Source organism: Lithobates pipiens, unplaced genomic scaffold (assembly GCF_037356315.1).
Source record: "Lithobates pipiens isolate NorthernLeopardFrog02 unplaced genomic scaffold, aLitPip1_a1.2 Scaffold_13, whole genome shotgun sequence".
NCBI classification, from domain to species: domain Eukaryota; kingdom Metazoa; phylum Chordata; class Amphibia; order Anura; family Ranidae; genus Lithobates; species Lithobates pipiens.
In genome coordinates this window covers 422,433,104-422,459,499 of record NW_027507718.1, presented here as the reverse complement: position 1 = coordinate 422,459,499, position 26,396 = coordinate 422,433,104, and the positions used below count along the sequence as shown (strand labels likewise).

Genomic DNA, 26,396 nt, shown 5'->3' with positions numbered 1-26,396 from the left:
TGTCAAGCTTAAGCCCCTGCAGTAAGGTGCCATGGTTTAAAAAATTACTTTAAGAAAAAAAAAAAAAAAACACACCTCTCAGCTGCCAAGCAAATGTGCCATCCACAGAATATCAAAACATATTTGTCTTTAGCCACTGCTGTATACTATTAAAAAAACCCTTAAAAGAATTAGGAAGCCCCTCCGCTGGGACCACAGAAGCTATATAGCCTAGAGCTACTGAGTGGTGTAAATTACCCCCAATAGAGGACATTCTAACAAGCATACAAGAAATATAGAAGGAAAAAGCCTCAGCCCTTTCCCTTACCACATAGCAGGATACTGCTGTAAACAGACAGATCCAAACTTCACCCATCACGGCGGGCTGCGTAGTAACCTTCAAAGACCGGGACCATTTAAAAGGGGTTCCACTACTTTGGACCTGTATAGCACCCCTCACAAACAGCTTTAGGTAATGTAGCAAGACCAAAAGAGTCCTGGTTCCTAGGGTCCAGCTCTCAAGGAGCAGCATTACAGGCAAAACCTCTTTCTTGTCTGCGAGGCCCGGGTGCCATCCTATGGCATCAGGGGCGAGGATGGATCCGGTTGTGGAGATTTTTAAATCCTTCAGGAGAAAGTATTTTGGGATTATGGGAATGGTAGGGGAGCTGTACATATTAATCTCCTTATACCAAATCCAGGCCCAAAAGGATTGATGTTGGACTATATCGGTACTTATTTACATACATAAAAATCAAAAGAAGTTGTGAAATAAAATTTCATATAAAGTTTAATGAATAACAAAAGAAAAACAAAATATAGAAAAAATATACAGAAAACATTAAAAACGAATACACCCCAGATTCGTATGTACAGTTACTTATGGTGGAATTCCATTCTGGTGGTGTAAGTGAAAAGTTCCTCGACTAGTTTCGCGGAGTTATCCGCTTCATCCGGAGGAGGTCTGCTAAGGGGGTATGTATCAGGCAGACACAATTATCAAATGGCGTTGCATATTTAGAATCTTGAGCCTATGGGAATGTGTAGATGCTATAAATATCAGCCCTTACTGGCTATCAAAAAACGTCCCAATGGTAAGAACGATAATATGTAATCGGCGTCGAACCTCAATCAATGGTGATAAATGGAATTGGTATGTATAATACCCACACCCATCCAGGAATAATTGTCAGCAGTATGAACTTCCAAGGTTGCATTAGCTTCAATGATTGCAATAGGAGGTGAAATATTCCTGCAACTGATAAGATAAATAACAAGAGCAGAAAGAAGGAAAACCATCTATCACATGGTATTGCAAGCCCAGAGTTTGATAATGTGTCAGCCTGATACATACCCCCTTAGCAGACCTCCTCCGGATGAAGCGGATAACTCCGCGAAACTAGTCGAGGAACTTTTCACCACCAGAATGGAATTCCACCATGAGTAACTGTACATACGAATCTGGGGTGTATTCGTTTTTATGTTATTTTCTGTATATTTTTCTATATATTTTTTTCTTTTGTTATTCATTAAACTTTATATGAAATTTTATTTCACAACTTCTTTTGATTTTTTATGTATGTAAATAAGTACCGATATAGTCCAACATCAATCCTTTTGGGCCTGGATTTGTATAGGGAGATTAATATGTACAGCTCCCCTACCATTCCCATAATCCCAAAATACTTTCTCCTGAACTATTAATGGCTGATGGTACATTTTCTGTTTAAATAACATGTTTACCTAACTGAGGCTATACTCCTCAATTCCTCTGTATTTTTAAATCCTTCCTGGATCCCTCCAGAAGCTCCTCAGAGCACATCTTCACTCGTGACCAACACCTTAGACACTGGCGAAAAAACTGAAGTACTCCTGGAAGGAGGGGTTATATAGGGGAGTCAACTACCTGTATTGGGATTATACCACTGTCAACACCTGAAGGTAGGTCCATAACCCACTAAGTAAATACGTAAGGCTTTGTGTCCTATTATGTACGATAAAGAAAAAAAATTTTTCAAGACATTCGTATAGGACTTTAAACATGGCCACAAAGCTATCACAACAAACTGTTGGCAAGAAAGACATGTCAAACAAACTGGAAAGGAGCAAGAATAAGACATTAACACATGTACATAAATAGAGTCCATCCTGCACTGGTGAATGTGCATTTTGCAGGGGAACATTTTTCACAGATATATCAATTAGAACTCAGTGCAGACTATACACGACCTCACAACATAAATCTGAAGCCTGGGTATGTAAATAGCATTGACAAACTAGTCCAGTTGTCGTTAATGAAGTTAGTGAACTTAGTTAAATCCACAAAGTGGCGGGCAAAGTCTACAGAAGTTAATCAGTGCTATTTTGGTCTTGCTCTTTAAAATTTCCTTGGATTTCCTTGGATGTTGGAGGCCCTCCCAGAGAATACCTAATGTGCCTATGAGCTTGCCATTTGCAAACAGAAAGACCATTTTAGACCTTCTCTGATAATAGTTGGTACAGCGTAGAAGTGTTGTTAACTTTCAAAGCAAATATCATTAGACAAATCTACATCAGATACAGACTCCTATCTTCATTCTAAAGACTCACATCTGTTCCAGGCAGCTCTTTGTAAATGGAATTGCTTAACACCATTCCTGGAAGAAGAGCGAAGGGAAGATCTGAAACCGATATAGTTTAAAGAAACTATCTGCATGGCTGAAAAGTTAATTCAATTGAAATTTCTTCAACAGCTATATTTCAGTATTGTACAAAAAAGTTTGACAGGTGTAAAAAAAAAAAAAAAAAAAAAAAAAAAAAGCTGTAAATTAGGACTGCTTTCAGAAATAGAACTGTTTCGTTTATTTTTTTATCAATTAGCAAAACGGAAAGTAAATGAACAGAAGAGAAAACCGAATCAAATCAATATTTATCGTGACCACCCTTTGCCTTCAAAATTGCATAAATTATTCTGGGTCAGTTAACACTGCCGCGACTTGGGAACAGACTTGTGAGACCCTAAAGTCGTATGACATGTGAAATCCCATGCTGGTCAATGAGACCTGTCCTAATTAGCACTACTGAAGTCACTCTGATTTTAGAAAAAGGTTGCTTTACTACAAGGCTGCTTCTATCCAACCTGTGCCCATTCACCTTAATAGAAGTAGCGTCCAAGTCAGATGCTCATATTGATGAGATTTAGAAACGACATTACAGGAAGATTACCCAGGCATTCCCTGCTGTGTAGCCGCTCCCACAGATCAGGCATGAAAATCGCTTAAAAGTGGCATTAAAGTAGTACTCAAGTCACCAGCAAATTGCCTGGCAAAGTTGCACCATAAGTCTAGCGAGTTTTAGGTCACAGTAGTGTGAACCAAGCCTCTATGACAGAGGGCTTGCACAGTTTGAGGTTGCTCAGCAGGAAGGTTGTTCCAAACATCTTGAAGAACCATAGATCCTCTGTGGATGTAGGCTGTCTGAAATCCTTCTGTCTCTTCATGCAATCCCAGACAGACTTGAGGCTGTTGCAATCAGCGCTTGGGGGGGGGGGGGGGGGGGAACCATCACTTCCAGGACTCCTTGTCCTATACACTAAAGACAGTAGTACTTAATGACATTGGCTGTATGTTTGGAGTCTTCGTTCTGCTGCATAATAAATCTGGGGCCAATCACACGCTTCCCTGATGGTATGGCATGATGGGTAAGCATCTGCCTGTTTTTCACAGCACTGAGGACACCATTGATCCTGAGAAAATCTCCAACGAAATGCAGCCCCAAGTCTGCAAGGAACCTCCACCATGTTTCACTGTTGCTTGCAGACACTCATTGTATCGCTCTCAAGCCCTTCACAAACTGCCTAAATAATGCTACAGCCAAACATTTAAAAATTCGAAAAATCAGTCCAGAGGACCTGCTGCCTTTTGGCCCCTCAGTTACTATGTTTTCGCACATGCCTAAATCGCTTAGCCTCGTTTCCAAATAGCAGCAGGTGCTCTGGGCTGAGGAGTCCAAATCTGAAATATTTGGCTGTAGCAAAAGGCAGTTTGTTCGAAAGTCTGAAGAGTACAATAATGAGTGTCTGCAGGGAACAGTGAAGAATGGTGGAGGATTTGTGCAAGTTTGGGGCTGCATTTCTGCAAATGAAGTTGGAGATTTGGTCAGAATCAAATACAGGCTGATACGTCTCCATCATGCCATACCATCAGGGAGGCGTGAAATTTATTCTGCAGCAGGACAACAACCTCAAACATACAGCCAATGTCTTTAAAAAGGGGTTGTAAACTTTCATGTTTTTTCACCTTAACGCATCCTATGCATTAATGTAAAAAAACACCTGTCAGTGAAGGCTCCCCCCCCCCCCCTTTTACGTACCTGAGCCCTTGAACTTGACCCAGCGGGGATGCGTGCTCTCTCTGTCGGGGTGTTCCCCTTGGGGGAAGCACTTCTTCAAGGGGGTTATCAGATGTGGGGAGGAGCCGCGAGAGCCGCCGCAGTTCCCCAAAGGAGGAGGTTCGGGGCCAATCTGTAAAACAAGCTGCGCAGTAGAGGCAAGTATGATCCGTTAGTTATTTTTTTATTTACCTTTACAATCACTTTAACCACTTGACCACTGGGCACTTAAACCCCCCTTCTTAACCAGACCAATTTTCAGCTTTCCGTGCTCTCACATTTTGAATGGATATTTACTCAGTCATACAACACTGTACCCATATGACATTTTTGTCCTTTTTTCCCACACAAATAGAGCTTTCTTTTGGTGGTATTTAATCACCGTTTTTTTTTTGTGCTATAAAAGATTAAAAAAAAAAAAAAAAGACAAAATTATATTAAAAAATTTTTTGGTTTCCGGTATAAAATTGAGCAAATTCGTAATTTTTCTTCATAAAATTTTGGCCAAAATTTATACTGCTACGTATCGCTGGTAAAAATAAGTACAAATTAGTGTATATTATTTGGTCTTTATGAAAGTTAGAGTCCACAAACTATGGTGCCAATATCTGAAAATTGACACACCTGAAGTACTGATGGCCTACTCATTTCTTCAGATCCCAACATGCCAGAAAAGTACAATTACCCCCCCCAAAGGACCCCTTTTAGGAAGAAGACATTCCAAGGTATTTAGAAAGAGGCATGACGACTTTTTTGAAGTTGTAATTTTTTCCCACAATTCTTTGCAAAATCAAGATTTTTTTTTTTAATCACAAAATTGTCATATTAGCAGGTTATTTCTCACACACAGCATATGTATACCACAAATGACACCCCAAAACACATGCTGCTATTACTCCCGAGTATGGCGATACCACATGTGAGACTTAGACAGCGTGGCCACATACAGAGGCCCAACATGCAGGGAGCACCTTCAGGCATTCTGGAGCACCCAGGCCATTTCTGACGTTTCTCTCCTACATGTAAAAATCATAATTTATTTGCTAGAAAATTACATAGAACCCCAAAACATTATATAGTTCCCCTCCCCCAAGACCCTAGAGAATACAATGGCAGTCATTGCAACTTTATCTCGCACGGTATTTGCATAGAAATTTTTCGAATACTTTTTTTGTGTTTTAAAAAAATAAGATAAAGTTAGCCCAATATTTTTGCATAATGTGAAAGATGAAGTTATGCCGAGTAAATAGATACTCAACATGTCACCCTTCAAAATTGCACATGCTCATGGAATGGTGCCAAACTTCGCTACTTAAAAATCCCCATAGGAGACGCCTTAAATTTATTTTACTGGTTACACGTTTTGCGTTACAGAGGAGGTCTAGAGCCAATATTATTGCTCTTGCTTTAACGTTCGCAGCGAGACCACACATGTGTGGTTTGAACACAGTTTTCATATGTGGGACTTACGTATGCGTTTTAAAAAATGTATTGTGTTTTATTTTTATTGTTCATTTTATTTTGACACTTTTTTCCCCAAAAATGCATTTTTTGTTGACTTTTATTCCTATTACAAGGAATGTAGACATCCCTTGTAATAGGAATATGGCATGACAGGTCCTCTTTACAGTGAGATATGGGGTCAATAAGACCCCACATCTCACCTCTAGGCTGGGAAGGCTTAAATAAAAAAAACAAAAAAAAAACAAAAAAAAAAAACACCACGATCCTGGCTTTGATCTTAGCGGTGAGTCGGTAGAAGCACTGTCAGGCGGTGGAACAGCTGATATCACTTATGGTGTAGGGAATCGCCGGCTGAAAAAGCTGATATCTGAATGATGCCTGTAGTTGCAGGCATCATTCAGATATCGTCGTACAAAGTCAAGGACGTCATACGACAGCTGGCGGGCAGTGGTTAAAACGCATATTTTTTTTTTTTTTTAGCACAAAGTTGTCCATTTACACAATATCTCTAACACATAGCACGTACATACCTAAAATTACACCCCAATATAGATTCTTCTACTCCTCCTGAGTACAGCGATACCACATACAGAGGTCGAGTACAGCAGAGCATGGCCGGGTATCACAGAGCATGGATGGATGGATGTGACTGCAATTGTCACTGAGGAGTGCTGTGGGCACTACAGATCTAGCTCACAGCGCTGCTGCCATCCGCTCTCTCCCCCTCTCCTCTCACACTGTACCGATTGGTGCACAGAGGGGAGGGAGGAACTGGCATCATGATACAACACCGGTTTGTTTACAAGTGATCGCTCCGTCATTTGACGGAGCGATAACGTGGTAAATGGCAGCTATCAGCAGCAATTTACCGGGATGTACCGGATCCTCAGAACCCAGCGGTCACAGATGTTCCCGGGTGTACGCCACAGGGGGTGCACGATTCTGTGAGGACATCCACGGACACCCTACCAGAATAAGTCGAACGCGTTGTAGCTGTCTTTCGGCTATGGCCCGGTTGGCATGTGGTTCAGTATGGTCTTCAGTGTAAAGAAAAACAATGAGTCTTGCAAGTGAATGTTTGGACCCCACAGATCCTTGTTCTCAAAATTTAGTCTGTCTGGGATTACATGAAGAGGCAGAAGTATTTCACGCAGCCTATATCCACAGAGGATCTCTGGTTAGTTTTCCAAAATGTGTAGAACAATCTAATTTCAAAGTCCTTCAAAAGCTGTGTGCAAGTGTACTGAGAATAATCAATGCTGTTTTGAAGGCAAAAGGCCGGCCACAACAAATATTGATTTGGATTTCACTTCTGTTCATTTACTCATGTTGTTAATTTAGAAAAATTAACTATTAACACTTCTATTTCTGAAAGCAGACTTAATTCACAGCATTTTTACTAATGCTTTTGCACAGTACTGTACATCCCACTTCGATATGTCAGATTTTCAGCATCACCTGCAGATACAGTATACTACATATGTTTTGGACATGCTCCTATGTGATCAAAATTTGGGACCAAGTGTTTAGATTCCTGGAAACATCTCTAGCTTTTCAGGGACCAAAAATCCCAAGATTGGCTGCCTTGGTTTAAATAGATGAATACAACCGGTCCAATAAGCAAACATTTTGAATTAGTTGTACGGTATATTATTCTATGCAAGAAAACTGAAGTAAGTACTTACCGGTACCTCCTTTTCCGGTGGTCTTCCAGGACAGCCCTTGAGAGATGGAGTGTCTCTCCTATCGACCCAGGAAACACATTGCCACAGTTCTAAAGGCGGTCCCTCAGGTCCCTGGTCAGTCATTTACCAAGAACCGAAGGATGGAACTGTAAAACATATAAACCACAACAGGTAATAACGTTAGTACATTAATATAATAAAAAAAAGAGTGGGATCGTGCTGTCCTGGAAGACCATCGGAAAAGGAGTTAACGGTAAGTACCAACTCCAGTTTTCCCAAGTGTTCTTCCAGGACAGCCCTTGAGAGGATCCCCAAGTACTCACCAAATTAGGAGGGGACCACAGCTTGGAAGACTTTCCTCCCAAAAGCCTGATCCTGACTAGATATTAAGTCCAGTCCATAATGCCTTGTAAAGGTGGAAAAGCTTGACCAGGTGGTTGCTTTATATACTTGCTCCGGGGTGGCACCAGCTCTTTCTGCCCAGGATGCCGATAATGCCCTTGTTGAGTGGGCTTTAACACCCCCAGGAGGATCTTTGTTCAAGGCTTTATGCCCCTCAGCTATAGCTAGCCTAATCCACCTAGCTATGGTTACTTTTGAAGCTTTTTGCCCCCTACGCTGCCCATAAAAAAGGACAAAAAGAGAATCAGATTCTGAATGGATTTGTTACCCTTAGGTATTCTAGGATACACCTCCTTACATCTAATAAATGAACCCGTCCTTTCTCATTTGATGCATTCTGGCAAAATGATGGGAGGACAATAACTTGTGACCTATGGAAACTAGATGCTACCTTTGGTAAGAACCCAGGGTCTGCCTTTAGGATGACCCTGTCCTCTAGAATCTGCAAAAATGGTTCTCTGATGAAAAGGGCTTGGATTTCATTAACCCTATGGGCTGAAGTGATTGCCACAAGAAGTACTGTCTTAAACGTAATAAGTCTTAGAGAGGCTTCTGAGATAGGTTCAAAAGGTGACCCTAGGGAGGCTTTTAGCACAATTGCTAGATCCCAGGATGGAGCTCTGTTGATTCTGACCGGTTTACGTCTAGAAACTGCCTTACAGAATCTAGCGATGAAAGGATTTTCCTGTAACCGTTTATCTAGGTATACACTTAAGGCAGCTATCAGTACCTTAATAGTACTAAGAGTTAATCCTTTGTCTATCCCCTCCTGGAGAAATTGTAGGATATTAGCCGTGTCCATGTTTTTCTACCTACGGCTATTCAGCCAGCTATTAAACTTCCTCCAGACTTTCTTGTAAATAGCTCTGGTGTCTGGTTTTCGACTCTATAGTAAGCTCGCAATTACCCTGTCTGTCAGGCCCTTACTCCTCAAAATCTCCTCAGTCACCACGCTGAAAGCTTCAGCATGACCACCTGCGGGTGACAGGGAGGTCCCTGAGACAGGAGGTCCTGCCTGCAGGGAAGTCTTAGAGGAGGACGGTCTGTCAACTGTAGCAAGGTTGCGAACCACGCTCCTGGGCCAAAACGATGCTACTACAATTAAACAGGTTTTCTCTGCGAGGAATTTTTCTAGGACCCTCGAAATGAGGTGAAGAGGGGGGAAATGCATACACCAGGCTGAAGGTCCATGGAGTCTGTAAGTCATCTACTGCCAAGGGCTGATCTCCTGGGCGTAGTGAGCAAAAATTGGGAACTTTTGCATTCTCTTTGTTTGAAAAAAGGTCCGCTACTGGGTTTTCCCCAGTAAGCCGTTATAAGATTGAATACTTCCGGGTGCAGAAACCATTCTTGATTCGAAACTCGTTGTCGACTCAAGAAGTCCGCAGTGTTGTTCAGCTCCCCTTTCAGGTGTGCTGCAGAAATGGATCCTAGATTGGATTCTGCCCACTGGAATATGTGTCTGGCCACCGACATTAAACGAGGACTTCTGGTACCTCCCTGTCTGTTTATACAAGCTACAGCCGTCATACTGTCTGAGCGCACTTGTAGATGGTGACCCTGTATTGTGGTCTGAAAAGCTAATATAGCTCTGAGGATTGCCGTTAGCTCCTTAAAATTGGAGGAGAAACGTTTCTCTTCTGGGGTCCACCTGCCCTGGGCCTAGTTCGAGCCAAGATGGGCTCCCCAGCCCCAACTGCTCACATCCGTGGTCAGTGTGGATGTGATAGACAGGACCCAGAGAACCCCTTTGTTTAGGTTCTCTGTGTCCTTCCACCACCAGAGGGAGCGTTTTAATTTTGAGGGGATCGATACCTCTTCCTCCAGACCTCTGCCGTTTAACTGTTCCAACAAGAACCTCTGAAGGTCCCTTTGGTGGAACCTGGCCCATTGTACGGCTGGAATGGCTGCTGTCATAAGGCCTAGTACTGACATTACCTCCCTTATTGTACATTTGGAGCTGCTTTGAAGGAAAGACATTCTCTGCCACAGATTCAATATCTTTTCTTCTGGCAGGACTATTCTCTGGTCTACAGACATGATCCTGTAACCTAAATACAGGATCTCTTGTGTTGGAGCAGTCTTGGATTTTTCCTGACTGATAATCCACCCCAATCGACTCAGGCTGGCTGTGTCAACTCTAAGTCCTGAGAAAGCCGACTCTCCGAGTGGGCTGTGAGTAGTAAGTCGTCTAGCTAGGGAATAATCTAGACTGACTGGAGTCTTAATGGAACTAGTGCCTCCCCGAGGACCTTGGTAAAGATTCTCGGGGAGGATGACAGTCCGAAGGGAAGTGCTCTGCACTGAAAATGATAAACTTTCGTGTCTGTCTATCTGAACCGTCATCCGAAGGAATTTCTGGCATTCCTTCCTTATTGGGATATGCAGATAAGCGTCCCTTAAATCCAGGGTAGCCATAAACCAGGAGAAGATTCTTTATTGAATAAAATGGACTCTATGCAAAATGTTATTTTTATTTTTGTAACGGATGGAGTGGTTCAAAGGTCGGAGGTTCATGATTAGTCTGAATCTCCCCGATGGCTTTTTTACCACAAAAAATGTGTGAGTAAAAACCGCCCCCCTGTTCCTGAATAGGGACTGGTGTCAATACCTCTTGATGCACCATCTCCCCTATTAGTAATGGCAAGGCCCTAGCCTTTTCTGAGTGAATTGGAAGTTTTGTCACCAAAAATTTTTGAGGGTGGGCTGCTGTGAAATTCCAGCGCATAACCTGTTTTTATTATATTTAAGACAAACTCGTTTCAGGTTATCTTTTCCCACTGTGGAAGAAAATTGCTCAATCTTCCCCCGAAAGGGACCCTGATGTCACTGAGGCTTCGGGTTTTGCCATTTCTGACTTGGGGGGTTCCTTAGAGGGACGAAAAAAATTTCTTTGAAAATGTTTATTTTTTGTGGGAAAGGTTTTCTTTTTATCCGCCGTCCTTTCTAAGGCGGTATCTAACTCAGGCCCGAAGACTAAGTCTCCTGTAAAAGGGACACTGCACAGGCGAGTTTTAGATGCCTCGTCTCCTCCCAAGTTTTCATCCATACTGATCTCCTTGCTGCGACTGAAAGTGCTGCTGATTTAGCCGTAAACTTTACGGAATCAGTGGATACGTCAGAGATGAAACTCATGGCCTTGAAAAGCATAGGGGAGGTTTTTAAGAGCTCCCCCCTAGGAGTGCCTGCTTTTAGGTGTTCTGTAGTTGTGACAACCAGAACTCCAGGTGCCATAGAGGCATCCCAGGCCCTCTTTAAAACTATGTCTGTTCTCCTGTCCATTGGGTCTTTTAAATGACTCATATCCTCAAAAGCCGGATCCGACTGGTTTGATACTTTGGAGAGGGGCGTCTAGTTTAGGGTTTTTATTCCAGACCGCTCTGGGCTTTCATCAAAAGGAAAACTTCTTTTAAGGGAATTGGGAAAGACCTTCTTATCCGGTTCATACCACTCCTTACGGACAAGGTCAGAAAGTACTTTATGTATTGGAAAGACTTTTGCCTTCTTTTTCCCCCAGAGCCTCATACATTTTATCATGTCTGGTCAATTGAGTTTCCTCAATTTCCAGCATATCATAAATGGCGCTCAACAGCTCGTCTACTTCTTCAAGAGACAGCTTGTATTTTGCGGCTTTGTTAGCTGTAGCCTGATCCTCATCTTGGTCTCAGAGGATTCAGGGCTAACGTGGGGCTATGCTCCCTGACTATACGGGGTTCCCCAGAGCTGGGTGTTGTAAGGCATGGTGAAGAGGAAATTGCAGCTGCTCTACTGGTGGAAGCAGCTGTGCCTACAACCGTGATTAAATCCTGGAGGGATTTAAAAGTCGATGCCATTTCATCCTTAAAGGAGCCAAGGAACTTAGCCAAGGGAGAATCTGCCTCAGTTTCAAGTAAGCCTGCAAATGCATTGTTTGCATAGGGCTTTGCCTGAAAAAAAGAATAGACATTCTTAGCATCAAAACTTGTATCCCTCCTTAGAGACACCACGTGCTGCACCACCACTGCACATATCCTAGACTGAGGTAACCACCACCATGGGGCACTACAGATCCCAGCCTTACAACCCCCTAAACCACCAGATTAATGGCTTGCCCAGCAGCCTACCTGGGATTGGCTGGTGCCTGCATCTGCCAGAGTGTCTTGGGGATTAGCCTTCATGGTCCCCCACCTGAGCTCCGGAACCCACCGCTAGTCCGGTATAGCTGGACACTGGTCGGGACTCTGTAGGCACAGCATGGGCTTTTCCCCTCCTCCTTGTCCCCCGGAACCCTCGCTACACAGTGATGACGCGGTTCCGCCGGAAATGAAGCTCGGCGTCTCCAACCCCTCTGCGCAACAAGGAGCTGAGATGGACGGAACCACTCACCGCTCCTGGGGGGAACCGGTGTCATCCTGCCACTGTCCCACCTCGACACGGGAAGGAGGGGGGTAACGGGTCTGCTCCGATCAGCTGGACGGTACCCGAGCCCTTAAGAGAGAAGGTAAGGACTAAACTGGACCCGCCAGATAGGATCCGGTCCCATTGTGCAGCTGCAGACTCTTCAGGTAGCCCCTGAGAGATGAGTCCTTCTCCTGGTTCCTGGCAACATGCTCATCCGACGGAGGAAACACAAATGACTGACCAGGGACCTGAGGGACCGCCTTTTGAACTGTGGCAATGTGTTTCCTGGGTCGATGGGAGGGACTCCATCTCTCAAGGGCTGTGCTGGAAGAACACTTGGGAAAAAGGGTTATCAAATGGAAAAAACACATGGATTAGAGTCAGCCGCACACCCCAAATGCTTTTAAAAAAAGAAAATGGGAGAATCCCCCAGGGGGGTTTTTAGCGGCATAATAATATATTGGTGTATTTAATATTAATATATTTACCACTCGAAAGATGAATTCCGAACAAAATGTCAATATCCTCGCCCCTCCGACATATGAGGATCCTTGGATTAGTGCCTACTTTTAGGAATCTCTGGATATTGACATTTGTTCGGAATTCATCTTTCGAGTGGTCAATATATTAATAATATTAAACACATATAGTTGGCAGTACGCTTTAAAAAGTGTCGGAACAATGGAAACTTTTTTTGCTATATTTCACTAGAATACAAATCCCCTGAAGAAGACCACAACAGCATTGTTCGAAACGCGTCAGGTTATTCATGTTGATGTCAATTAAATCTTTACTTGAAATGCATTGTATAGCCAATTTAATGAAATATTTTTTGAGATATGCCTGTAACCAGAGTTTGTATATTTTTTTTTTTTAAAATCAATGATCTATAATTTTGTTGTTTGTATGAATAAATGATTTTATTACATTTTTACTCTGACCAATATATTATTATGCCGCTAAAAAAAAACTTCCTGGCGGATTATCCCATTTTCTTTTTTTAAAAGGGTTAGTAAATTAGAATAGCACAACTCCACTTAGGTTTACTGATGCCCAAATTCAAAATAGTGTACAATAACAGAGCTTTTTTTTTTTATTTTTTTTTTTTTTTTTTTACAAGATTTGGCAATCTTAGATTTATGCACTTGGTAATCCAGCCTGGAGGGCTAATGATGGGAATGCTTTATCCCTTCCATCAGAGATTTGTTAACTCATTATGTGGTACAGGTTTAAAATATACATTGTCCTAGGTTACTTATGCAGGTTTGAATTGAATGAGTGTGTAGATGTGGTATTGTTTCTGTTGACACACCTGCAAGCATGCAATGGGTCAGTTGACATTTAACGTATATGTAAAACACATATATAAAGACCAATAGCAAAACAAAAAACAAAAAAAAAAGAACACACAGGTTTTCACAGTCTGCAGATAACCACCTAGATCATTTTGCTAAAATTATGGAACAGTTGTTTTAGGGACACAATGGCACATGTATTTGGTTCTAATACGGTACACCTCTGTCCAATGAATGATATGGGTGGTCAGCATCAACAATTCTCCCTATATGGTAAATATAACCACTACTGTGAATGGTCAAACATGCTGCAGATGCAGCCACTCACAGACAGCTCAGTGTGCCCAATTTGGACAGCTGCAGATATAAAAAGGAGACGGACAACTGTTTTACACAGCAAAAAAAAAAAAATCCTCAGATGCAGAGAGAGAAATGCATCTTACATTGGTTGTCAGAGGGAATGTTGGTCTGAATGCTATTCTTATAGACAGCTTAAAAAATGATAAATAAAACACACATGGATGGCATGCTGCTGGCTCCATCAAGTGGTATGGTCCCTTGGCCTATGCAGCCACCATCAAATGGGGAGGTCAGCTTAATTATTAGCTTAATAAATTGCTTTTATTCACCTCTTCATCTTCTGCAAGCTGTAACTGTCTAGCAATAGCTTCATCATCCATTGAAGAGTCCGCACTGCTTTTCCGAGGCTGTACATTTTTGAAAAGACAATAGTTAAAAAATGTTTAAAAAATTACTGAAAATTTATTAAATATATAAAATGAAAGGAAAGCGAGTTCATTGTTCATAGAATTGTAATAGTAATATTATGGTCATCATTTTCCTAGAGTAGAAAGGGGCACCCATTTAAAGTCCATACTTTCTCAGACCTAAAAACCATTTACCTTCCCATAGCCATGTATTGACTAGACCCCCACAATTAACTGTGATTACTATGGTAATTATCCAAGTATACAGTACAATAAACAAAAGATAAAATAGTCTATGGTGAGAATGTTAATATCCCTGGTGGTATGATTATTTCAGATTTTTGCGCCTCAAAGCGGTACAATTATTTTGCATAGAAATTTGGCGTTTTATATTGTAGGCCTGTAATTCTTAGCAATAACACACTTAAATCTGTCCACCAAGAGTCTAGTAGATATTCCGGGTATGATGAAACACAAATTTATAAATTATAATATAATAAATTATTATAATAATAATAAAATATATTTCCCCATAATTCACCATCGCTCAATTCTGCAAGTGATTCTAATTTACTATCCCTGTTTTCTAGCTGGTCTAAAACCACTTTTGATGTAAAGGGACACTTTTTGGTTGCTATGGACAATCTCCAGTTTCCAGGCAGAAATAACAGTATATATATAATATAAAACTGCATGCAGGACATAGGACAAAGCACTGGGGACAAAGGGGATGTGAAATGATTTCATACAGTACTGTAATCTAAGATTACAGTGTACTGTATGCGTTATGAATTTTCACTTTTTTGAATTTGCCACCAGGACCCACCCTTGTGCGTCGCGACGCTCGCAGGGAACTGAGCCCGGGACAGAGGGGGGGGGGGGGTAATCGCAGGATCCCAGGGACAAGGTAAGTATACCGCACCTGGATCCTGAGATTTTAAACGCTAATGGTGCTGAAATGTAACCACACTCGGGAAAACCACCAGAGAGGCTACAGCAGAACTAAACTCTCTCAATCAACATAACTAATTTTAATCCTTATGCTGCTAGCCTTAGAAAATAGATAGGAAGGTATATTCTCTTATTCTCTACTACTTTTTCTAAGGCCCCCCCCCTTTTTTTTTTTTTTGAGATGCAGCTTTTTCAATTAAGCCCACCCTCCTGCCTGCATGCCTGAGTTGAGGGCAGATGTATTACAGGAAGTGCTACAGGAATCATCTTGCCCCTAATAAAGGTGGCCGAGACTAGAAATGCTAGGCGAGTGTTTTTAAAAGATTTCTCAACAAAATAAAAACATGGAGACAGATAGATGGGCGAGTTTGAATTGAATAATAAAAATGAATTAAGCAGCGTTTTCAGTTGGTGGTGCTGAGAAAGGATGAGCTCAGGCCTGTTCACAACCGCACGTGCAGAGCCCAAGAAGTCGGCACTGTACAGCGCTAATGACAGGCAACGAGACATTTCCCAATCTCTGCAGCCACGGATCAGGAAAATGTCTCACTGCTTATGATAAGCGCTCCGCATTGCATATCGTAAAATTTGATATACTTAAAAGAAGAAGTAAAGGCTATTTAAAAAAAAAAAAAATGCAACCTGCAAGGCAAAGGCATAATGAGCTAGTATGCGGGAGCCGACAAGCGGCATATGGCAGTGATCTGCGGCCTGCTCAGTGCGCCTGCGCCATAGACAGTGGTGCCTGTCTTTTTGTAAATATCTCCTAAACAGTATAGGTTTAGGAGATATTTCTTGGACCTACAGGTAAGCCTTAATCTAGGCTTACCTGTAGGTCAAAGTGGTTTGTAAGGGTGTACAACCACTTTAATTTTACCAGCATAAACTCTAAAACCACCTAAAACACAAAAAGAGAATTTGTAACCCAAGACAAAAATCATTCCTGACATGCTTACATACTATGGGGCAAGCGGTATTTGCTGCTTTCCTCTTTTCTCCCCACATACCCATTAATTACTTAAGGACCTTGCCTTTCTTTGAGATTAGTTGTTTACAAGTTAAAAACTTGTAAATTCCTTAGAACCCCAAACATTATACTTTTTTTTTTCTAACACCCTAGAGAATAAAATGGCGGTCATTGCAATACTTTGTCACACCGTATTTGCGCAGCATACAAGTGCACTTTTTTGGGGAAAAAATACACTTTTTTGAATTAAAAAAAATAAGACAACAGTAAAATTAGCCCAAATTTTTTTAATATTGTGAAAGATAATGTTACGCCGAGTAAATTGATACCCAACATGTCACACTTTAAAATTGCACACACTCGTGGAATGGTGACAAACTTTTACTCTTAAAAATCCCCATAGGCGAAGTTTAAAAAAAAATTCTACAGGTTACATGTTTTGAGGTACAGCGGAGGTCTAGGGCTAGAATTATTGCTCTCGCTTTACTGATCGCGGTGATACCTCACGTGTGGTTTTGAACACGGTTTTCATATGCAGGCGCTACTCACGTATGCATTAGATTGTGTGCGCAAGCTGAGTGGGACGGGGGAGAGTTTAAAAAAAAAAAAAAAAAATTTTTTTTACCTTTTTTTTATTTTACACTGCTCCTTTTAAAAAACAAAAAATAAAAATTGCATCACATCCCCTTGTAATAGAAAATAGCATGACAGGACCTCTTAAATATGACATCTGGGGTCAAAAAGACCTCAGATCTCATATTTATACTAAAATGCAATATATAAAAAAATAAAATAAAAAAAAATTCACAAAAAAATAAATAAAAATAAAATAAAAATGGCTCTTTAAGAGCTATGGACAGAAGTGACGTTTTGACGTTGCTTCCGCCCTGCAATGGTATGGAGACGGGTGGGGGGCCATCTTCCCCTCACTCGTTTACATCAAGGAATAGGATCCGATCGCGTCCGCCGCTGCTGACGGCTCCGGTAAGTGGCGGAGGGCACGTGTGAGTGCACCCCTTTTTTTTTTTTTTACACTTTTCTACAAGTAGTAAAGTAGTGAGTGTACAGCCATCATTAATGTCTAAACCGCTGGCAACAAAAGTGAGTACACCCCTGTGACAAAACCCACTGTCACTGTGTTTTGAAAGAGGCTGTGGGCTCGCCTCCTACCCACAGACTATTTGCCCTCTCCCACCACCTGGAGAAGATGCCACCTCTAAACATTTGTGTCCGCGGTCGCCGGTTCATCGGAACCGGGTGAACGTGGTATCTGTGGCTGGGCTCCTGGAGTCGTTTCTGGCTACCTAAACCTATTGGCCTGGCTGGGCTAAATTCATACTTTTATTCCACAATGTACTTTTAGTTGATAAAGACATATACAAGATGGTAGTATTCCCAAAGCATGGGGGCTATGAGACTTTGGGACAAAATGGCATTGAGATAATGGAATGTAATGCTGCATCCCTTCTCTCCCCCCCCCCCCCCCCCCCCCCCCCCCCGCTCTTGTTGCTGTGTTTAATTGTGTTGGGTCATGGCATGCAGACAAAAAGGTCTGGAGACACCTCTCAGCAGGGGATGTGCAGAGGATGTGTAAGGAGGGGCTGCCTGCTTATCACAATCCCTTCATGTGTTTCAACTGTAGTTGTTTGAATATACAAGTGTTGAGTTTCCATTGGTTCTTCCTTGTCCCCTACCCCCTCTATGACAAGGCTAAGGGGAGTGTCGCTAACTGTGCTTAAAGTGTTTTTTGAAACTTAATAAAGTGTTTATGCTCTGGATGTTTAACCCTCAACACCTGTGTGGCTTGTCTCGTGATTTAGGGGCTAAGGGCTGGTTATGGCTAGTCTGCAGGTGCGTTTGGAGGACAGAAGACACAGGTCTGGCGGAGATGCTCAGCAGGTGTATCCGAGATCCATCACAACCCCTAAGTGAAAAGGCCCAATTTGGGCCCAAAGTGTCAATATTTTATGTGGCCACCATTCTTTTTCAACACGCTTGGGCATGGAGTACACCAGTGGTTCACAGGTTGCCACTGGAATCCTCTTCCACTCCTCCATGACGACATCATGGAGCTGGTGGATGCTGCGTTACTTCACCTTCTGTTTGAGAATGCCCCACGGATGCTCAATAGGGTTTAGGTCTGGAGACATGCTTAGCCAGTCCATCACCTTTAACCTCAGCTCCTTTAGCAAGGCTGTTGCCATCTTGCAGGTGTGTTTGGGGTTATTATGTTGGAATACTGCCCTGCGGCCCAGTTTCCGAAGGAAGGGGATCATGCTCTGCTTCAGTAGGTCACAGTACATGTTGGCATTCATGTTTCCCTCAATGAACTGTAGCTCCCCAGTGCCCCAATGTGAGGGGTGTACTCACTTTTGTGATATACTGTATATATACACACACTCACCTAGGTGGATGCTGCATCTATCCCCTGCTAGCGCCAAGACTGAGATCTGAGTGAACAAAGACCGCTGGGGTCTCAGTGTTCTGTGAGATGGTGACTGTCAGTTACTAGCTCTCTGCTCCTCCAGTGCTCACTGGAGTGCTGAGCTGTAGAGGAAGCGGGAGGGCCTGGCTCAGCCTATTAGTAGCTTGCTGAGAGGCTGAGCCAGCTGCCGGTCCAGGCTTCTGGGTGGTCGGGATCTTTTTAGTCTGGACCAGCTCTGTGACATCAGCCGACAAGGGGTCACAGGAGTGCAAAACAATCTGCACTCCTGTGATCCCCAAAAGTAGTATAGCCAAAAGAACTTTGGCTATACTTCCCCTTTAAGATATACTGCAACTATAGAAAAGAAAGCAAGCTCAAGATCTGAATTGAGAGCCATGTAAACCTCATTGTTACAGGAAAAACAGCTCTGACCACAATTTATACCCATAGGAGTCTAATATTTTATCACACTTCTGCATAGTCAAGGAAAGCTCAGTACCTCTTCTTTCTTAGCTTCCACAAGTTTCTTGTTGGATCGTTTAATGTTGCCCATGCCAAAGAAATCCACCGCCGATGTACACATTCGCTTTTCTGGGGTTTTGACTTTAGCTGGAGCATGGCTTTTGGTGGCTGTGACTTGAGGCTTTGCAGGGAGGGGAAACGCAGATCTCCCATTTTCTTTTGGTTTCTTTTTCAAGGTTTCAAAGTCTTCTTCATCTAGAATTAGAGTATTACAGTTTGTATTGATGCATATCAGGAAGGGTGTTGAAATGGCAAAAGAACCGATAAAACAATTTTACAACATATCAACCATTACCCGAGTTTTAAAGTTGCCTATATTAGGGCTTATGTAGACAGGCACCAATGGTTCCCAATGGAGAAGTGGAATTCTCAGACAGTGTCCAAAGGCTTCCCTTTGGCCCTAGGATAACAGTCTGATGCAAAATAGACATGGCAAGTTTGATTAATTTGAACTTGCCTTTGTGCAATTGTGAAAATGTAGGTTTTGTTCAGCAGGCCCAGAAGAGTTTAGAACAAGTAATAAATAGCCGTGACAAGCTGTTTTTAAAGGCGAAACCTTCCAACTACATAATAAAGATATGAGAACAACATACTGTTTTGGAAAGAATGTGTTTTCTGCAAAGCGAGTCTGATAAAGCCCCACTGCTATACACAGACAGACAGATGACCCTGGATTTGCATATGCTATGGCTTATCTGTGTCACTGGTTACTTAAGACAGAATGCAAAAGCTACAGACAAGTTCTCTTAGGATGGATGCAATAGTCTGAATGTAGAAAGAAAGAGGCACCAATCGGAGTGTAGCAATTAGGTAAAACATTAGGTTTAATATGCTGCATCAAACTCACATGGTATCAGCGGTTTACAGTCATGTAGTACATATCCACGTGGGTGCCTGGTGTCAAGTACTGCTGGGCACAGGTGATCACAAGTCCTGGCTTCTCCGGTGGTGTCCGAGGCTCTGGGGCTACAGAGGATCAGTTGGACAGGTGGTAGGCACATCAGCTCACCGTCCGTGGAATCCATGATGAGCGGGGGACGTGGTAGAGCAGCTCACGTTTGGAGCATGCATGCTCTTTCATCAGGTATATGCTGATGTGCCTACCACCCGCCCATGTGAGTTTGATACCACATTTTAACCACTTGAGGACCGCCGTATTGCCAATGTACGTCAGCACAATGGCACAGGCAGGCACAATCACGTACATCTACGTGATTGCCTTCCAGCGGGTGGGGGGTCCGATCGGACCCCCTCCCGCTGGTTACGGCGGTCCGATTCGGTCCAGGAGCGCTCCGTGATGAGGGGATGGCCGTTGGTTTTCGGCCACCCCCTCTGGATCGCTCCTGGCCAATGAGAAGCTTCCTCCCCTGTGTATTGTTTACACAGGAAGGAGGAAGTGATGTCATTCTCCTCGGGGCGGTCTTTTTGACCGGACTACGAGGAGAAGACAGAAAGTAAGTGTGCACCAACACTACACTGACATGTAGGTACACACAGGCACACAAACCCCCCCCCAGTCACAGTGTCACTGATTGCATTGATCATTTCTTTACTGATCAATGCATTCAGTGTCAGTTGTGACAGTAAAAACTGTCAGGACAGTTAGTGTTAGGTCCAGGGTAGCCCCCTATCACCCCCCAATAAAGATTTAACCCCCTGATTGCCCCTAGAGTTAACCCTTTCACCCCCTTTTGCCAGTGTCACTAAGCGATCATTTTTCTGATCGCTGCATGTGTCGCTAGGTAGCTAGTTATTTTTTTAGGTTCACCGCCAGGTTTTTATATCGCTAGGTACCCCGATATACTACCCAATAATGGTTTTAACCCCCTGATTGCCGCTAGTTAACCCTTTCACCCCCTTTTGCCAGTGTCACTAAGCGATCGTTTTTCTGATCGCTGCATTAGTGTCGCTACAGTCGCTAGGTAGCTAGTTATTTTTTTAGGTTCACCGCCAGGTTTTTATAGCGCTAGGTACCCCGATATACTACCCAATAATGGTTTTAACCCCCTGATTTCTGCTAGTTAACCCTTTCACCCCCTTTTGCCAGTGTCACTAAGCGATAATTTTTCTGAACGCTGCATCAGTGTCGCTAGGTAGCTAGTTATTTTTTTAGGTTCACCGCCAGGTTTTTATAGCGCTAGGTACCCCGATATACTACCCAATAATGGTTTTAACCCCCTGATTGCTGCTAGTTAACCCTTTCACCCCCTTTCACCAGCGATCACAGTATAAGTGTCACTGGTGACGCTGGTTAGCCAGTTAGTTATTTAGGTTCCCCGTCAGGTTTTTATATAGCGCCAGGGACCCCCATATACTACCTAATAAAAATTTGAACCCCCTGATTGCTCCTAGTTAACCCTTTCACCACTGATCACCGTATAAGTGTTACGGGTGACTCTGGTTAGTTTGTTTTTTATAGCATCAGGGCACCCACCATTTATTACCCAATAAAGGTTTAACCCCCTGATCACCCGGCGGGTGATATCAATTAGGTTTTAGGGTCAGGGTCTGCGTCGCCCCAGGCAGCGCTAGGTTAGTGCCAGTACCGCTAACACCCACACACAAAGCATACACCTCCCGTAGTGGTATAGAATCTGAACAGATCAATATCTGATCTGATCAGATCTATACTAGCGTCCCCAGCAGTTTAGGGTTCCAAAAAAACGCATTGTTAGCGGGATCAGCCCAAATACCTGCTGGCACCTGCGTTTTGCCCCTCTGCCCAGCCCACCCAAGTGCAGTATCGATCGATCACTGTCACTTACAAAACACTAAACACATAACTGCAGCGATCGCAGAGTCAGGCCTGATCCCTGCCATCGCTAACAGGTTTTTTGGTAGCATTTTATATTCAAATCCGGAAGGCAGTGCTTGGTTTTCGGGGTGCCGTGCGCGACTAGACTCCCAAAAAGTCCCACACATGTGGTATCCCCGTACTCAGGAGAAGCAGCAGAATGTATTTTGGGGTGTCATTTCACATATGCCCATAGCATGTGTGAGCAATATATCATTTAGTGACAACTTGGTGCAAAAAAAAAAAAAGTTTGTAATATTCCCGCAACTTGTGGCAAAATATAAAATATTCCATGGACTCAACATGCCTCTCAGTAAATAGCTTGGGGTGTCTACTTTCCAAAATGGGGTCATTTTGGGGGGTTTTGTGCTATTTTGGCATTTTATGGCCTTCGAAACTGTGATAGGTAGTGAGGAGTTAAATCAAAAATTTGCACCCTTAGAAATCCTGAAGGTGGTGATTGGTTTTCGGGGTGCCGTGCGCGACTAAACTCCCAAAAAGTCCCACACATGTGGTATCCCCATACTCGGGAGAAGTAGCGGAATATATTTTGGGGTGCAATTCCACATATAACACCATGGCATGTGTGAGCAATATATCATTTAGTGACAACTTTTTGTAAAAAAAAAATTTTTTTTTTTTTTTGTCATTATTCAATCCCTTAGGACAAAAAAAATAAATATTCAATGGGCTCAACATACCCATCAGCAATTTCCTTGGGGTGTCTACTTTCCAAAATGGGGTCATTTGGGGGGGATTTGTACTGCCCTGCCATTTTAGCACCTCAAGAAATGAGATCGGCAGTCATAAATTAAAAGCTGTGTAAATTCCAGAAAATGTACTCTAGTTTGTAGACGCTATAACTTTTGCGCAAACCAAAAAATATACGCTTATTGACATTTTTTTTACTAAAGACATGTGGCTGAATAAATTTTGCCCTCAATGTATGACTAAAATTTAGTTTATTCAATTTTTCTTATAACAAAAAGAAGAAAATATCTTTTTTTTTCAAAATTTTCGCTCTTTTTCCATTTATATCGCAAAAAAAAAAAATCGCAGAGGCAATCAAATACCATCAAAAGAAAGCTCTATTTGTGGGAAGAAAAGGACGCAAATTTCGTTTGGGTGCAATATTGCATGACCGCGCAATTACCAGTTAAAGCAGCGCAGTGCGAAATTGCAAAAAGACCTCTGGTCCTTAAGGTATTTATTGGTCCGGAGCTGAAGTGGTTAAACCAAACATTTTTAGCTAAATGCTACACTCTGATAGGCGCTTGTTCTTTTCCCCCTTTATCTTCACAGTCCTCTTCTACTCTAATCGATGGCTGCCTATACTAACTCCCTAGCCTGAAATCATCCACAGGTCTAGTTGGAATAGCACATTGAACTACTTAAATTTTATTTTCTTCTATATTTTTCAGTCATATTTTTAAATATTCCAAACAGTTATGAACTTTACAAGGACTTCCTTTGCGTATTGACACTCCCAACAAGTGCAACTCTTCTAGGAAGGCTGAATGGAAGGGAATGTTTGACCATTCTTCCAGAAGCATATTTACGAGGTCAGGCACTCATATGGACAAGGAGGAATGGCTCGCAGTCTCTGCTCAAATTCATCCCGAAGGTTTTCTATCAGGATGAGGTGAGGACTCTGTGCAGGCCAGAGCAGCTCCTCCGCCCCAAACTCACTCATTCACGTCTTTATGGACCTAGTTTGTGAACTAGTGCACAGTCATGTTGGAACAGGAAGGGGCCATTCCAAACGGTTGTCCAAAACGTCTTGGTACTTAAGGAGTTCCCTTCTCTGGAACTAAGGGGCCAAGACCAACCCCTCAAAAACCACCCCACACCATAAACCCCCCTCCACCAAATTTTGGACCAGTGCACAAAGCATGGTCTATAAAAGACATGCATGAGAGAGTTTGGGGTGGAGGAAGTTGACTGGCCTGCAAAGAGTCCCTACCTCAACCCGATAGAACACCTTTGGGATGAATTAGAGCAGAGACTGCAAGCCAGGCCCTCTTGTCCACATCAGTGCCTGACCTCACAAATGCACTTCTGGAAGAATGGTCAAACATTCCCATAGACACACTCCTAAACATTGTGGACAGTCTTCCCAGAAGAGTTGAAGCTATTATAGCTGCAAAGGGAGGATCAACACAATATTGAACCCTACGGACCAAGACGGGGATGCCATTAAAGTTCATGTGCGTGTAAAGGTAGGCGTCAATACTTTTAGTAATATAGTGTATGCAGTAGAGATGCACTGAAACGTCAGTATATCGGCCTAAAATTTAGTTTTCGGCATTTTCAGATAAAGGTGCCAAAAATACGCGCGATTTTACTGTGCATATGGCATGTTTTTCATGGGTCATGTGTCTCAAAAGCGGCATTAAAAACGTAACGTGTGCGTTATTGATGTGTTCTTGCTGAGTTTTCAATGCATTTCAACAGGAACGTGCATTTTTGATTTTTTTAACTGACCAAAAATGCAGCAGATTGTTGTTAACCCCACAAAGGAAGCGCAACGGACCAGTGTAAAGAGATGCATAGAATTTAAAGGGATGCATTTTACTTGAGTTTTTCTTGCGCTAAAAAGGTACCATTAAAGTGGTTGTAAACCCTTACAACACACTTTGACCTACAGGTACGCCTAGATTAAGGCTTACCTGTAGGTCCAAGAAATATCTCCTAAACTTACACGGTTTAGGAGATATTTGCCGAGACGCGCACCGCTGTCTACGGCGCAGCGCAGAGGCGCACTGAGCGTGCCTCGATCAACGGCGATATGCTGCGAGTGGCGGCTCCTGTGCGCATGCGTGGGACTGACATCATTGCGGCTTCACCGATTGACAGCGGCGGAGCAGCGAGAAGCACCAAGAAGATGGATGCGCCGGACTACAGGGGCCAGCGGTGACTTCGCTGGCTCCTGTCTCAGGTAAGTGACACATAATGGACTACTATGCGATGCATAGTAGTCCACTATGCTTTACCTTTGCAGGGAATGAAAGGGGAAGTAAACTCATCAGGGTTTACTTCCTCTTTAATGGCCAACAAATTCATATTCATGATATTTAAAAAGTCAAACAATTATATATAAAAATATAATATGTATTTTTTTAACTTTCGGTTTCGGCCAAACGCATCCTAAAATGTTGGTTTCAGTAACAAGATTTCCATTCGGTGCATCTCCAATATGTAGGCATGCTGTTATTTTGTGGGCCTAAAGCGGGGTACACACTGAGGGAAAAAAATAAAAAATCCATACGAGGTACGATCATTTATTTATTTTTTGTATAGTGTATACACAACTTTCGACATCCGATTCAGACTTTACAAATGAAAATTTCTGAAGGGACAAAAAACGCCAACATTTTTCTCACACGTGAAAAGAAAGAATGATTTTCGTTTAAAATGTACCATTTCTGTATGAGAAAAATCAGATACGAAAGACTGCACATGATCAGAAATAAACAAGAAAAAAAAAAAAAAAAACTGTTGTATGAGAATTGTGGTACATTTCCTTCCTCAGTTCCAACTTGCTGTGAATCAAGGAAAACCAGACGATCATTCCCCCAATTTTCTTACAGTGTGTAGAAGCCTTAAGAAGGAATTGACCCATAGATACACGACCATCACCAATGGAATGCCTGACACAATCACCACTGTTTCCAGTGTACACACACATTTTGGTCATTCACTTTTTTTTATGACAAGAAATAAAAACGCAGGAAGATCTTACAGAAAGTGCCTCTGACCACCATACAGGCTCAATATCATCCCATTTAACTGGCCCAAAACAGGAAGAATTTACTGCTGCCTTATGATTACACGATTCCCTTTATAATTGTGTGCTCCATGAGCAGGAGCCTCCTAAGCCTTCACTATTGTACTGTCTTCCCCTTTATATTGTACAGCACTGTACAAATTGTTGGCGCTATATAAATCCTGAATATTAGCATTATAGGTGTATCTTGTGTCATTCAAGATTAGTTTTCACGGAGCTTCACCTTTTATGTTACAGCCTTATTCCAAAATGGATTAATAAAAAAAAACACACACACACAGTCATGGCCGAAATTGTTGGCACCCCAGAATATCAAGTATTTCTCACAGAAAAGTATTGCAGCAACACGTTTTGCTATATACAGGTTTATTCCCTTTGTGTGTATTGGAACAAAACAAAACAAAAAAAAAAAAAAAAAAAAAAGAAGTGGAAAAAGAGCAAATTGGACATAATGTCACACAAAATTCCAAAAATAGGCTGGTCAAAATTCTTGACACCCTTTCAAAATTGTGAATAAGATAGTTTCAAGCATGTGATGCACCTTTAGGCTACTTTCACACTGGGGCGCTCAGCGTGCTGGCAGTAAAGCGGCGCTATACTTAGGCGCTGATCGGCCACTAGCAGGACGGTTTTAACCCCCGCTAGCGGCTGAAAAAGGGTTAAAACCGCC

General features: G+C 42.5%; 1 protein-coding gene across 1 annotated transcript in view; it reads right to left on the bottom strand.

The window, feature by feature from the left end:
* RFC1 (replication factor C subunit 1) overlaps positions 1-26,396 on the bottom strand; it is a 131,441-nt gene that overhangs the window by 56,718 nt on the left and 48,327 nt on the right. Inside the window, exons 5-6 of the mRNA XM_077477628.1 lie at positions 19,123-19,340; positions 14,203-14,280 (exon numbers count right to left, since the gene is read on the bottom strand). Coding sequence (XP_077333754.1) covers positions 14,203-14,280; positions 19,123-19,340 — 296 coding nt within the window. The remainder of the gene's footprint in view (positions 1-14,202; positions 14,281-19,122; positions 19,341-26,396) is intronic.